The following is a 14,505-nucleotide window of genomic DNA, read 5'->3' as shown; positions in this document are numbered from 1 at the left end:
TAACATTGGAGGGAAAGAGGGCTGCTGTCCTGGAGGCAGCCTGAGCATCAGAACTACGGTATCACTTCTCCTTGCTCTGTCTCCCTCCTGACCCCTCCCCCTCCAGTAACAGTTAAAATGCATACAGGTACATTGACTGAATACCAGTTTGGCTATTTCCATCTGAAGGAGCTTGGAGCAATTTACTTAAACTTTTGAGTCCCAGTTGCCCATGAAATGGGAAAACAAAGATGGTCATTGTGAGAACAGAAGTTGTACCACGTGTACCCAGGTCATGCCTGTCTCCAGCTCTTTGCAGGCAAGGGAGCACCTGAGAACCCCTCATCTCTGAGTCCAGGTAAGATGATCTTGATGAGGAAGACAAAAGATAACCCCATTCTTGAGCACTGCATATGTATCACACAGTGATGATGCTTTTGGTGCATGGAGTCATCTACCTTAGACCTTATTAACTCCATTTTGCAAGTGAGGAAAAACTGTCCCCCACCAAGTTAGGTAGCCTGTTTGGAGGCTCCTTCTCTTGTGGTAGGAGATGCCACATGACTTGATATGTCTGATTACTAGGCACTGCTGTGCTCATGAGAGGTGTTGGGATAGAGGGTGGGGGTGGGGGATGAGGGTGGGTGGTGGCATTCTGGGAGGAGCCTGATCCTTTATGACAATGGTTGCAGTTCCCTTTCCCGGTTTTAGAAATAACCGTCCAGCAGTAGAAAAATCTCATTCCTGGAAGATACAGCAGGGGATAAAGTTGAGACTCTACCTTGCAGGATGTCAAAGCAGATGCAGAGACTCATAACCAAACTTTGGGTAGAGTGCAGGGAATCTTATGAAAGAAGAGGGAGATAGAAATACCTGGAGGGGACAGGAGCTCCACAAGGAGAGCAACAGAACCAAAAAATCTGGACACAGGGGTGTTTTCTGAGACTGATACTCCAACCAAGGACCATTCATGGAGATAACCTAGAACTCCTGCACAGATGTAGCCCATGACAGCTCAGTGTCCAAGTGAGTGCCCTAGTAAGGGGAACAGGGATTGTCTCTGACATGAACTGATTGGCCTGCTCTTTGATCATCTCTCCCTGAGGGGGGAGCAGTTACCAGGCCACAGAGGAAGACAATGCAGGCAGTCCTGATGAGACCTGATAGGCTAGGATAAGATGGAAGGGGAGGAAGACCTCCCCTATCAGTGGACTGGGGGAGGGTCATGGGTGGAGAAGAGGGGGAGAGGGTAGGATTGGGAGGGGAGGAGGGAGGGAGCTTCAGGTGGGATACAAAGTGAATAAACTGTAATTAATAAAAAGAATATATATATATATACATACATATATATATATATATATATATATATATATATATATATATAAAGTTGAGGCTAAAGGCAGGCTGCCAGGCTTTTGATGTTAGGTGTCCAGGGCTTGTCTCCAGTGAATAGAGAAGAGACTAAGAACCAGGAACTCAGGAGCCTGGCAGCTTCAGGGACCTCAGCCGCGAATCCTTGCATTTTGCCTGCTGTGCACCCCACCTCCCTCCCCATGCCTTTGAGGCTGCCTCGGTGTTCTGCGAAGAGCTCTGGGCAAGGTGAGCTAGGGACCTAGCCGGTGGGCTACCCCGTGCTGCTTCTCTGGACGGCCTTTCTAGAAATCCTCCCTCTGCAGGGTGCTCTGCCCTGGCTGCAGAGCCAGCGCCGCCGCCGCTGTCGGCTCACTGTGTCATGCTTTCTCTCTCAGCCGTTTTGTTTGTTTGTTTGTTTTCCCGAGCCTGGCCCTGTGGCTCCGACACCTGTCTGAATGTCCAGGGTCTGACCAGCTCCTTGGAAGAGAGGTCCTCTGGCACCTCAGTACGCTTTTGCTTCTGTCCCCGGAGCGCTGGCATCACAGGGGAGTGCCGCCACAACCGAACATCCCTTACACTTTAAAGGGGTTTCCAAGCGCACTACAAATTGCCCCTTGCTACCCGAGGGGGCTCGGTTCCAGGATCCTGCTAATATTGAAATTCAAGTGTTTTACATACAATGTGTAATCATATCTACACGCGTGAGTTTATCTACACGCACACGACCCCTTGCGCGTCCTGTCAAGCGCCTTAAATCACCTCTAGACTGCTCGGAACAGCGACTGCCGAGCGCAAGCCACGGAAAGTCGCTACACTGTGCGGCTTGGGAAGCCGCAAGGGAAGTAGTCTGTACCAGCTCAGTACAGAAATAGTTTCTTCGTTTAGGTGAAGACGCAGGACCAGCAAACGAGGACCCCCGCCCCCTTCCCCGAGGCTGCTTTGGTTGGTGTTCTCTGTACAGCGGGGATCGCGCTGTTTCTGGGGACCGCCCGCTGTGGAGAAGTCAGGGGTGGCCGAGAGTGATGCTGGTGGCCGTCCCTCCTCCTGAGACCCTCTCCAGGAGCCCCAGCCCCGCGCAGCCTTTCCTTCCCTGCCCCACGTGGGCCTCCCTGGCGGGCCAGGCGTGGCCGCGGCGCGCGGTGCCCACGGCGCGGGCGCAGAGGGCTGGCGTGCCAGGCGCTCACCACCCCCCGGCAGGCCCCTCCCCGCTCCCCGGGTCGCCCTTACCTGCCCGCGGCCTCTCCCTCCCCGCAGCACCGCCGGCTCCTCCGTCCGCGCCGCTCGTCCGACGGCGCGGCCCGGCAGCCCCGCGCCCCCTCCCGCCGCGCGGCCCCGCCACCCGGGTCTCCCCCCCCCCCCGGGGCTGATCATTAACCCGGCGGCGGTATAAGGAGCGCGTGGCGGCCCCCGGGTGAGCCCGACGCGCCCGTCCGCCGCCGCCATGGACAGCAGCACCTGGAGCCCCGCGGTGACCGCCACCGCCGCCCCCATCCCGTCCTACGAGCGCATCCGCAACGCGGCCGACATCTCGGTCATCGTCGTCTACTTCGTGGTGGTGATGGCCGTCGGGCTGTGGGTACGTACAGGTCCGGGGACGCCAACCGACCGAGCCGGCGCGCAGAGACGCCGTGCTTTCCGCTGAGCCACCGAGGGCAGGACGGACTGTAGGGTCGGTGAAGGGGAGCGGGCATTTCCCGGACTGGGGGGGGGGAGGAGGGGGTCTGGGCACAGGAGGTCTGTGTGCAGGAAGGTGGAGGGTGCCCTGGGGAGCCTGTCGGGAAGGCCAGGGGAGCTGAGGGGGAAGGCAGAGGATCACAAAGACGAGGAGAGACTGTAAGGGACAGGGAAGGGGCAACCTGGGCAGCCGGAAGGGGCCCAGCCAGGTGGCTACCGACCCCGTCCCATTTCTTAATTATCCAGTTTCTAATGGGCAAGGAACAGGTTAGGGACAGAAAGGCACAGCCTCTGCAGACGGCAGGCGGCCTATGGCTGACCAATGCCCCCTCCTGGGGAAGGCTAACCGAGAGGCCTCGCTTGTACGGTGGGATTGCAGAGGATACCTGAGGTTAGAGATGAGGAACGGGTCAGCCGAGAGCGACTTGATCCCGGGGTAGAGGGAAGTACCCGTGTCTCCTCTTGGGACTCCGAGGACACACCAAACCAGAGAAACTCGTTCTTCAAAGCCTGGAACTTGGAAAGTTCGTTTATGATGCTGGCACACCTAACAGCTAGACCGAGTGAGTGTGAAAGCATTTCGGCCACCTCTAGAGGTGAACTGTGTGGAAGGTGCTGGCAGCGGGAGTTTGTGCTGGGCTCTTGAGTTAGGAGAGGATGGTGGGCGCGAACCTGCTCACGGACAGACGTAGCTGTGTCAGGGGTGAAAGAGGCGTGGATTTTTATTTTTAAAAGGAATTGTAGGAACCACGTGTAGGAAAAAAAAAAAAGGCTCCTCAAGTGTCATGTGTGGCCAGTGGAGCTGACTCTTCGTCAGAGGCAAGCGTCTGGAGCGCTGACCTTTAGAATTTGCTCTCGTGCGGTTGAACTAAATGATATAGAACATACCACAGCCTCAGCTTATCCAAGTATGAAATAGGCATGTTTGTGTCTAATTCTCATGACCCTCCCACCCCCCAGATATTGTGAGCTGAATCTGAAAGGTCGTTAGGATTCTAGGAATTTTTCCTTATGCCACTGACCCTACAAGGTGTGTGATCCATGCCCTGGCTGAGTTTTGTATTTTCAAGTAAAATGGTCAGAAACAGTGAGCTAGCTGGGTAACACACCTTCCCACGAAAAGCCACACGGCAGGGAGGACAGGAATGTTAATTGTGATTTTACAGAAGGGGGACTTGAGGTCACAGGTGGCTGTGTATTGCCTAAGATTTTGCAATCCCTGGACTGTTCCTGGAACCTAGATGTCTTGATCCACGCCTTGACACGAGGCCCTCAAGCCTAGTATTTGCTCTCTGCCTTCCCGCTCCAATTCACGCTAGATGTTGGAGCCAAGGCGTGAACCCATCATTGGCTAGCCACACCTGATGGCCTCCTTTCCAGCCGCTCTCTGATCATCTCAGCACTCTCCTCCAGGCTCACTTCAGCCTTCCCAGTCCTGTAGGTGTTTGCATTTTTATGGTGTTTGCGCTTTTGAAGTGTCTGTGAATCAGTGTCACTTGTCCTGTTACAATACTATTTCATGAGCCTGTTGGGATTTTATGTTCAGTCCTCTCCCATTAGCCGGTTCCTCTGGTCCTTGCTCATTTAACACTGTGCTTTCCTCCCAGTTAACACTCCTCTTCCCCCCCCCCCCCCCCCGTGAAGTGTTAAGGTGGCTTGATTCAAGAATGGGTATTCTGGCTTCTGATCTGGGCTGCACAGGGACTCATCCAACGAAGCCCACTGTGCTCCTGAGCTTAGAAAATCACCCACAGCGAATGCTCCTCCATCTCCAGCCCCATCCATCCCAACATCACTCAGTTCAGGTCTATATTCTTTCAACTTGGACTCTTCATCGATCATCTTTGAGCTTTGGCCTATCGTTTGATATTTACTTCTCTTTGACTATTTCACATTGCTTCTTCAGCGGTTTTTATATCTGTTTAAGTTGTTTCACTGACCTTATTCTTGCTGGGATACGCTACCAACCTAATCTAGGGTTGTTAAAAACTATGGCCCAATGGCCAAAACTTGACCTGCAGCCCATTTTCCTATGGCTCATAAACCAAGGATAGTTTTTTTTTATACTTTCAGAAGGTTATGAACATAATTGGATAGGCAAAATAAAATTATGTGGCAGAGAACCCACAAAATCCAAAGTACCTACTCTCAGACCCCTTTTCTTCTTTTTTCAAAGTTATTATTATTAGTTTATTACTTCGTGCATACAGGTGTGATGCCTGCATGTATGTCTGTACTACACATGTACAGAGTCCTAAGGGTCAGATCACCCAGACCGGAGTTACAGACAGTTGTGAGCTGCCACGTGGGAGCTGGCAATTGAACCTGGGTCCTCTGGAAGAGCAGCCAGGGTTTTTAACTTCTGAACCATCTCCCCAGCCCAAAGCCCATTTTATTTTAGCCTAATCAGATAGTCATTAAGACCCTTAGTTATTTGACCCAATAAGATCCTTGCTAGCTGAGTTGGGATGGCCTCTGAGTTAATGGCATCACTGAAAGCTTGAGTTGGGATGGCCTCTGGGGGAGCCCAACCTTTCCATTTTATTAAGGAGGGTGACCAGAAAGTCAGCTAGATAAACTGACACCAAAGCAAGAATGATTAGAACTCAGAGCTCATGATGCAAAGCCAATGCTATTCATCCTTTCTCTTCTTCAAGATACTGCCCTTCTGGAAAACCCTCTCCATTGTCCCTTCTCCATCACTGAAGTGACAGTGTTGAGACATCCTCACTTCCTTCTTTCCTCACATATTTTCATGAATATGGGCCCAAGGTTTACTGACTTCAGTCCTCTCCATTCTGTACTCATATGTCTCTTCATTGAATTATTTGACATGATCATTTTCACGAGTTGCCAACGACTTTAGCTTGAAAATTCCAGCAGAAAGTCTCCCCTTGGTCCAGTTTTTGTCTCTGGAAAGCTTTGTAAGAGAAGAAATTCTTCCTGGTACCAGGTCAAACCTCACACTCTCAGTTTCTTACATTTCACCCCGGACTGTGACCTATGTAGGTTGCACTGAACATGGTTGCCTCATTTTACATATCAGAGAACAGTATGCCACGCCAGAATCTTACGGCTAAAGCCCAACACCCTCGTTTCCTCCCTCTCTCCCTCCCTCCATCCCTTCCTCCCTCTCTCTCTCTCTTCCTTCCTCCCTCTCTCCCTTCCTTCTTCCCTCCCTCCCTCTCTTCCTTCCTTCCTTCCTTCCTTCCTTCCTTCCTTCCTTCCTTCCTTCCTCTCTTCCCTCCTTCCTTCCTTCCTTCCTTCCTTCCTTCCTTCCTTCCTTCCTTCCTTCCTTCCTCTCTCCCTTCCTTCCTTCCTTCCTTCCTTCCTTCCTTCCTTCCTTCCTTCCCTTTTTTTCTGGGGGCAGGGGTGAGGTCTCTCTATACAGCCCTGGCTGTCCTGGAACTCACTTTGTAGATCAGGCTGGCCTTAAACTCTCTGAGATAGCCTGCCTCTGTTGTTATGCACATCCTACTTTATGGCGCAATGGCTTAGGTAATTAATGTGGAGCTCACGACGAGCATCTCAGGTTGTGTGGTGATTTGGCAGAGCACTGTCCAACATTCAGTTTCCTATAGGTCCAATAGCAAGCCAAGAGCTGTCCCTCAAAGGGAGAATAGTTGTCTGCAGATAACGATAATGCCTTTCTTCAAAAGCCCAAGGCTCTTCTCTGAGTCATTCAGAGGGGTCTTCCAAAGGCTACAAACAGCATCACCACCTGCCACTGACACCTTAAGTACCATCGGGTTAGCTGGATCATATGGTTCAGATGGTGGAGCGTCCTGCACAGCAGCCTGGACCTGTTGAAGAGCCTTTTCCTTGTTCTAGGCCCCTTTCAAAGCTGGCAGTCTCACAGCTAGTGCCCTATGGATTTATGAACTGGAGTAACACACCCAAGTGAGGAATGTGCTGTCTCCAGAATCCAAATAGGCTCACTAAGCATTGTGCTCCCATCTTGGTGGTGGGTGGGGCCAGTGCGATAACCTAACCTTTCACTTTAGAAAAGGACTATGCCTACATGCCCCACACCACTGGACTCCTGGACATTTCTCTGAGGTAGAGGCCTCTTGAAGTTTGGTTGGGTATTCTCCATCCTCTGATGTGCGTATGTATTACCAACAAGGCCGAAGTGGCTGCCACTTCCTGCTCATTGGGTCCATTCAGCATAACGTCACTAATACAGCGGACCAGTGTGATAGTTTGTGAATAAGATGGATGATCAACAGCTCTCTGGTCTGCGGTGTGATGTAACAGTGCTGAGAGCTGTGTGGATGGTGGGAAGCCACCTCAAGAGGTTTCAGAGAGTAACATTAGTAGCAACTGGCTGGAGACCAGTCTCGTTGAGATTTTGGTGAAGAAGGTAGCTGTTTTCTGCCCTGGTCCTAAAAATCTGCCTGAGGCTAAATTGGAAAACAATAGCTTAATTCTGCTGGCAGAGGAGATTTCAAGACAGCCTAATACTGACCTGTTGAATGCTTATTAGTAACCATTCTCGTGCAGGTCTACGCTGAGCAAGCAGAGCAAAAAGAAATTTAAAAAAAAAAGTACGTTTAAAATGAAAATGAGCACCAGGAAATTTAATGTTGGTGCTTTGGCTGGTGCATAAAGAGGTAAGATGAGGCCTGATTCTAATAAGATGCAATAAGAAAATAAAACAAACAAATTGGAATAGGACAAACCAACCAACCAACCAAACAAACAAACAAACCAAAAGAGCCAAAGAAAAACACAAGAAACACATAGAGATTAAGAGATACATATATTTGCACACACAGGAATCCCATAAAAACACAAAAAAGGAAGACACCATATATAAGCAAAGGACCTGTAAAGTAGGGAAAAAAATGTCCTGACTTGATCTTATAAGACAAAGAACCTCCAAAGATGCTGTTGAGCTCCTTTTCTGTTGGTTACCTAAAGAGTGGTTTGTTTCCCCAGTGAGACTCGCTTGGAGAAAACTGATTTTTCATTTCTATCGTCTATCAGTTGGAAATAGCTTCTGCCTTAGGGATAGAGCCTTGTGTCCACCTTTGCTTTCAGCTCTAGGACCCCATCTGGTGCAGACCTGTGCAGAATCTGTCCATGCTGCCGCAGTCTCCACGAGTCCATGGGTGCCATCCCTACCGTGTCTAAAGGGCCTTGGTGTTCTCGTCCTCTCTGTCTCTTACACTCTTTCTGCCTCTTCTTCAGAGTTCCCTGAGGGGTGGGATGTGATTGGGGACATCTCTTTTAGGGCTGAGTATTCCAAGACTCTCACTCTCTGTATGTTGTCTCTGTATTTGTTCCCTTCTAGTACAGGAGGAAGCTTCTCTGACGATGGCTGAGCAAGGCACTGATCCACGAATATAGCAGAATGTCACTAGGAGTCATTTTATTGCTACGTTCCTTAAGCAGATCAGCAGTATTGGTTTCCCCCTAGGTCCCTGGCCTGTCTAGCCTCAGGTCCTTGGACAGTTGATCAGCACTGGGCATGGGTTCCCTCTCATGGGATGGGCCTTAAGTCAATCAGATATGTGTTGATTAGTCCCACAAGCTTTGCGCCACTACTACACCCATGTATCTTGCAGGCAGGCCACCATTGTATGCCAGCGGGAATAGCTGGGTTGTGGTTTACCTTTCTCCTTCGGTAGCAAGCAGAGTACCTTCCAGTACTCTGAGCTAGTCTGCAGGGCTGAAGGCTTGGGTGGGCACCAGCCCAGCTTCTCTGTGCTCAGTGAGTTGTAGGCATTTTCTTCAGCCTTACCGTCAGCTGATGGAGGGCCACCAATAGCCTTGGCAATATCCTCGGCTTGAGGGTTCTCATTGGACATCTTTGGCCAAGAACTCAATTAGCTATAACCCATTCCTGGTACTGGAAGCTTCATTTGGTGATGAGATATGGCCATCTGGGTCTCCCTGTTATTTGGTGATTGCATCTAGATCACCTTCACACACACAAACACACACACACACACACACACACACACACACACACACACGCATGCACACTGTGTTTTAGGAAACTTCTGCTGTATTAAGATTTCCAAATGGACTTTAGTTTTAGCTGTCTCTTCCTGTATCCCTCCCTTGCCCCCTTCTTCCCTCCAGCTTCCTGTTTGATCCTCCCAGTCCAGTCCCCACTCCAGCCCTCCAGCTATCACTATCTATTCTAGTCCCTCTTTCTAGAGAGATACCTCCCTCCTCCTTGTCCCTTACTCTCTATCTGTAGCTAAACAAATTGTATCTTGCTTGTCAGTGACTTAACAAATAATATCCACACATAAGCAAATGCATTACGATATTTGTATTTCTGCATCTGGGTTATCTCACTCAGGATGATTTCTTTTAGTTTCATCCATTTACCTGCAAATTCATGACTTCATTTTTTTTATAACAGTTAATATTCCATTGAGTAAATGTCCAGATTTTCTTTATCCATTCATCTTTTGATGGACATCTGGGTTGTTTCCAGTTTCTGGCTATTACAGAGCAGCAAAGAACACAGTTGAGCAAGAGCAGTAGGATAGAGCATCCTTTGTATATATGCCTGAGAGTGGTATAGCTGGATCTTGAGATAGATCAGTTCTTATCTTTGTAATGACCTAGCACACTGATTTCCATAGTACCAGCCAGCATCCCCACCAGTAATGGATGAGAGTTCCTCTTACTCCAAATCCTCATCAGCAATGAGCTATCACTTGTTTTCATTGATCTTGGACATCCTGGTTGGTATAAGATGAAATCTCAGAGTAGTTTTGATTTGCATTTTCCTGATGTTGGCCATTTCTTTAACTGCTTTTCACGCATTTGAGTTTTCTTTTCTGAGAATTCTCTGTTTTGATCTGTTCCTCATTTTTAATGTTTCCCCCCCTTGATGTCCATTTTTTAAGTTTTTAAATTGATTTTTAAAATGTGCACTGGTGTTTTGCCTGTATGTATGTGTGTGTGAATGTGACTGGTCCCCTTGAACTGGAGTTACAGACAGTTGTGAACTGCCATGTGGGTGCTAAGAATTGAACCCAGGTCCTCTGGAAGAGCAGCCAGTGCTCTGAAAGGATGAGCCATCTCTCCAGGCCTTGTGTTCTTTATATACTTTGGATATTAGCCTTCTATTGGGTGTGTGCTTGTTAAAACTGTTTTCTCTTTCTGTAGGTGTTGCTTTGTCCAAATGGTGGTGTCCTTGCTGTAAGAAGCTTTTCAGTTTCATGAGGTCCCATTTATTAACTGGTGTTCTTAGTGCTTGTGCTATCGGTGTTTTGTTAAAAAAGTCCTTTCCTGCACCAAAGAATTCAAGACTGTTCTGTATTTTCTCATCTATTAGACTCATTGTATCTGGCCTCGTGTTGAGATTTTTGGTTCATTTTGAGCTGAGTTTTGTGCAGGGTGATAAATATGGATCTATTTGCATACTTCTGCACTTAGAACAGCACCATTTATTTGAAGATTCTGCCTTTTTTTTCTGGCTTATTTATAAAAAATCAGATATTCATAAAATGACATTCTGCCATATTCATTTGATTCTGTTGATCAGTGTGTCTATTTTTGTGCCAATACCATGTTGTGTTGTTTTGTTTTTAACTACTATTTCTCTGAGGTATAATTTGAGATCGGGAGTGGTGATCAACCTCCAATAATTCTTTTATCATTCAGGAGTGTTTTAGCTGTCCTGGGTATTTTGTGTCTCCACAAGAAGCTGAACATTGTCCTTCCAAGTTCTGTGAAGATTGTGTTGGAATTTGATGGGGATTGTATTGAATCTATACATTGCTTTTTGTAGGACGATCACTTTCCCTATTTTTATTCGTACTTATTTGCAAGCATGGGAGTTCTTTCTATCTTCTGATATCTTCTTCAATTTCTTTTGTCAGTGTCTAAAATTTTTATCATCCAAGTCTTCCATTGGCTTGGTTACTGTTACACCGAGATATTTTATATTATGTAAGGTTATTATGAAAGGTGTTATTTCTTTAATTTCTTTCTCAGTCTTTTGGTCATTTGTATAGGAAGGCTACTGATTTTTTTGAGTTAATTTCGTATATTGTGTTCATTAGCTGTAGAAGTTTCCTGGTGGAAGTTTTAGGGTCACATATATATACTATCAGATCATCTGCAACTAAAGATGCTTTGACTTCTTCCTTTCCAATTTGTATCCCCTTGATCTTCTTTAGTTGTCTTATTGCTGAGACTTCAAGTACTATATCGAAGAGATGTGGAGAAAGTGGACAACTTTGTATTGTACCTGACTTTTGAGGATTTGCTTTGAGTTTTTCTCCATTTGAGTTGATGTAGGCTATAATGGACTTGCTGTAACCGCCTTTATTATGTTGAAGTATGTTTCTTGTATTCCTAATCTCTTTAGGACTTTTACCATGAAGGGGCGTTGGATTTTGTTAAAGGTCTTCTCTGCATGTAATGAGATGACCATGTGGTTTTTGTCTTTTACTTTGTTTATAAGGTAGATTTACACATGTTTTGCATCTCTAGGCTGAAGCTTACTTGACCATGGCAGATATTTTGATGTGTTTTTGGATTCAGTTTGCAAGTATTTTATTGAGAATTTTTGCATCTGTGTTCATGAGGGAAATTGGTCTGTAGTTCTCTCTCTCTCTCTTTCTCTCTCTCTTTTGTTGGGTCTTTATGTGATTTGGTTAACAGGGTGAATGTAACCTCATAAAATGAATTTTGCAATGCTCCTTCTGTTTCTATTTAGTGGCATTTATTTAGTTGACACTAACTCTTCTTTGGAAATCTGGTAAAATTCTGCACTAAAACCGTCTGTCCCTGGGTTTTTTTGTTTGTTTGTTTTTTTGGGTTGGGAGGCTTTTAATGAGTGCTTCCATTTCACTCAGGTCTATTTGTTATTTGTTTGTTTATTTATTTATCTGATCTTGACTTAACTTTGGTAGTCAACTGTATCAAGAAAATTGTCCATTTCTTTTAGATTTTCCAATTTGGTAGAGTACAGGCTTTTCAAGTATGTCCTTATGAGTCTCTGGATTTGCTTGGTGTTTTTTTGTTATGTTGACCTGTTGCCTCTAATTTTGTTAACTTGGGTCTTCTCTCTCAGCCTTTAATTAACTTGAATAAGGGTTTGTCAATCTTACCGATTTTATCAAAGAACCAACTCTTTGCTTCATTGATTCTTTGTATTCGTTTTTCTTTCCATTTTATTGATTTTGGCCCCAAGTTTGATTATTTCTTGTCATTTACTCCTTTGGAGTACTTCTTCTTAATGTTCTAAAGCTTTCTGTTAAGTTTCTAGGATGAGATCATTCTTTTTTTTTTTTTTTTTTTATGTAGACACTTAGTGCTATAAACTTGCCTCCTAGAACCATTTTCATTGTGCCCCCTAAAGTTAGGTATGTTGTGTTTTCATTTTCATTCAATTCTGGAAAGTCTTTGATTTCTTTCTTCACTCAGTTTTTATTCAGTAGTGAGTTTTTGTTCCCATGAGTTTGCAAACTTTTTGTTGTTTCTGTTGTTATCCAGCCTTAATCTGTGATGGTCAGATAGGATGCAGGGAGTTATTTCAATTTTCCTGTATCTGTCGTGTCTTCCTTTGTGTCCAAGCATGTGGTCAATTTTGGAGAAAGTTCCTTGAGCTACTGAGAAGAAGGTATCTTCCTTTGTGTTTGGGTGAAATGTGTAACTATCGGCTAGGTCCGTTTGGTTTATGATGTGAGCTGGCGCCAGCACTTCTCTGTGTAGTTTTTGTCGGGATGACCTGTCTATTGGTGAGAGCGCTGTACTGAAATCACCTGTTATCGCTGTGTGAGGGGTAATATGTGATTTAAGCTGAAGAGTGTTTCTTTCATGAACTTGGGTGCCCTTGTGTTTGGTGTACAGATGTCAAGAATTGCAATATCCGTTTGGTGGATTTTTCTCTGTGATGAGTATATGGACCTTCTCTATCTCTCTGATTATTTTTTGGTTGCAAGTCTAGTTTGTCAGATACTAAACGGCCATACAAGCTTGCTTCTTAGTTCCCTTTGACTGGAGTATCTTTTTCTAATCCTTTAGCCCTGAAGTGACTGATATCTATCCTTGAGGTTAAAGTGTGTTTCTTTGAGGCAGCAGAAGGATGGATACTGTTAGTTTGTATCTTTTTATTGGGGAACTGAGACCATTGATGTTGAGAATTGTCAATGACCAGTGTTTATTGATTTCCATTGCTTTGTTGTGGTGGTGTGGGTTTTTTTCCTTGTGTTTTCTTGGGTGTGATTAAGCCTCTTTACATTGGACTTTTCTTTCCAGCTCTTTCTGTAGGGCTGGGTTTGTAGAAGACACTGCTTAAATTTGGTTTCTGTCACGGAACATTTTCTTTTTTTTATCTATTGTGATTTAATGCTTTGCTAGGTATAATAGTCTAGGCTGGCATCTGTGGTCTCTTAGAGCCTTTTAAACATCTGTCCAGGTCTTTCAGGCTTTCAGAGTCTCCACTGAGAAGTCAGAGATTATTATTATTTTATTTTAATTTTTATTAATTACAATTTATTCACTTTGTATCCCACCTGTAGCTCTTTCCCTCCCAATCCTACACTCTCTCCCTCTTCTCTACCCATGCCTCTCCCCCAGTCCACTGATAGGAGAGGTTCTCCTCCCCTTTTATCTGATCTTAGCCTATTAGGTCTCATCAGGACTGGCTGCATTGTCTTCCTCTGTGGCTTTGTAAGGCTGCTCCCCCCTCAGGGGGAGGTGATCAAAGAGCTAGCCACTGAGTTTATGTCAGAGACAGTCCCTGTTCCCATTACTAGGGAACCCACTTGGACACTGAGCTGCCATGGGCTACATCTGTGCAGGGGTTCTGGGTTATCAGAGATTATTCTAATGGGTCTGCCTTTATATGTTTTGTGGTCTTTTTTCCCTTGCAGCTTTTAATATTTTTGTTGTTGTTGTTCTGTACATTTAATGCTTTAATTATTAAGTGCCAAGGGAATTTTTTTTCTGGTCTAGTCTATTTGGTGTTCTGTATTTTTCTTGTACTTTGATAGGTATCCTCTTCTTTGGGTTAGGATTTTTTTCTTATAGTTTTGTTGAAAATATTTTCTGTGTCTTTGATTTATATTTTTTCTCCTTCCTTTATTCCTTTAGTTTAGTTTAGTTTTGTTTTTGGTTTTCAAACCTTGTCTGTCCTGAACTCGATTTGTAGACCAGATTGGCCTTGAACTCACAGAGATCCGCCTGTCTCTCTCTCTCCCTGAGTGTTGGGATTACAGACATGCACCACCGTGCCCAACTCCTTCCTCTATTACTAATATTTGTAGCTTTGGTTTTTTCATAGTGTCTCAGATTTCTTGGATGTTTTGTGCCTGATTTTTATTTTTTTTTTAAGATTTAACTTTCTGTTTTGTTTTATTTTTAGATTTCACATTTTTAAAGTTTAGTTTTGGTTTGTTTGCTTGTTTTTGATTTAACATTTTCTTTTTACCAAGGTACCCATTTCTTTTATCATCCTGTCTTTAATGCCTGAGACTATCTCTTCCATCTTTTGTATTGTGCTGGTGAGGATTGCCTCTG

The 14,505-nt window shown here is 45.5% G+C and overlaps 1 protein-coding gene across 1 annotated transcript in view; it reads left to right on the top strand.

Moving 5' to 3' along the window:
• The first annotated feature begins 2,617 nt into the window (after nt 1-2,617).
• The window catches only part of Slc5a1 (solute carrier family 5 member 1), a 73,038-nt gene continuing 61,150 nt past the window's right edge, over nt 2,618-14,505 (top strand). Inside the window, exon 1 of the mRNA XM_021651815.2 lies at nt 2,618-2,908. Coding sequence (XP_021507490.1) covers nt 2,774-2,908 — 135 coding nt within the window. The 5' untranslated portion in view covers nt 2,618-2,773. The remainder of the gene's footprint in view (nt 2,909-14,505) is intronic.

This window comes from Meriones unguiculatus, chromosome 12, assembly GCF_030254825.1.
Source record: "Meriones unguiculatus strain TT.TT164.6M chromosome 12, Bangor_MerUng_6.1, whole genome shotgun sequence".
NCBI classification, from domain to species: domain Eukaryota; kingdom Metazoa; phylum Chordata; class Mammalia; order Rodentia; family Muridae; genus Meriones; species Meriones unguiculatus.
This window is presented reverse-complemented; position numbering and strand designations above follow the sequence as displayed.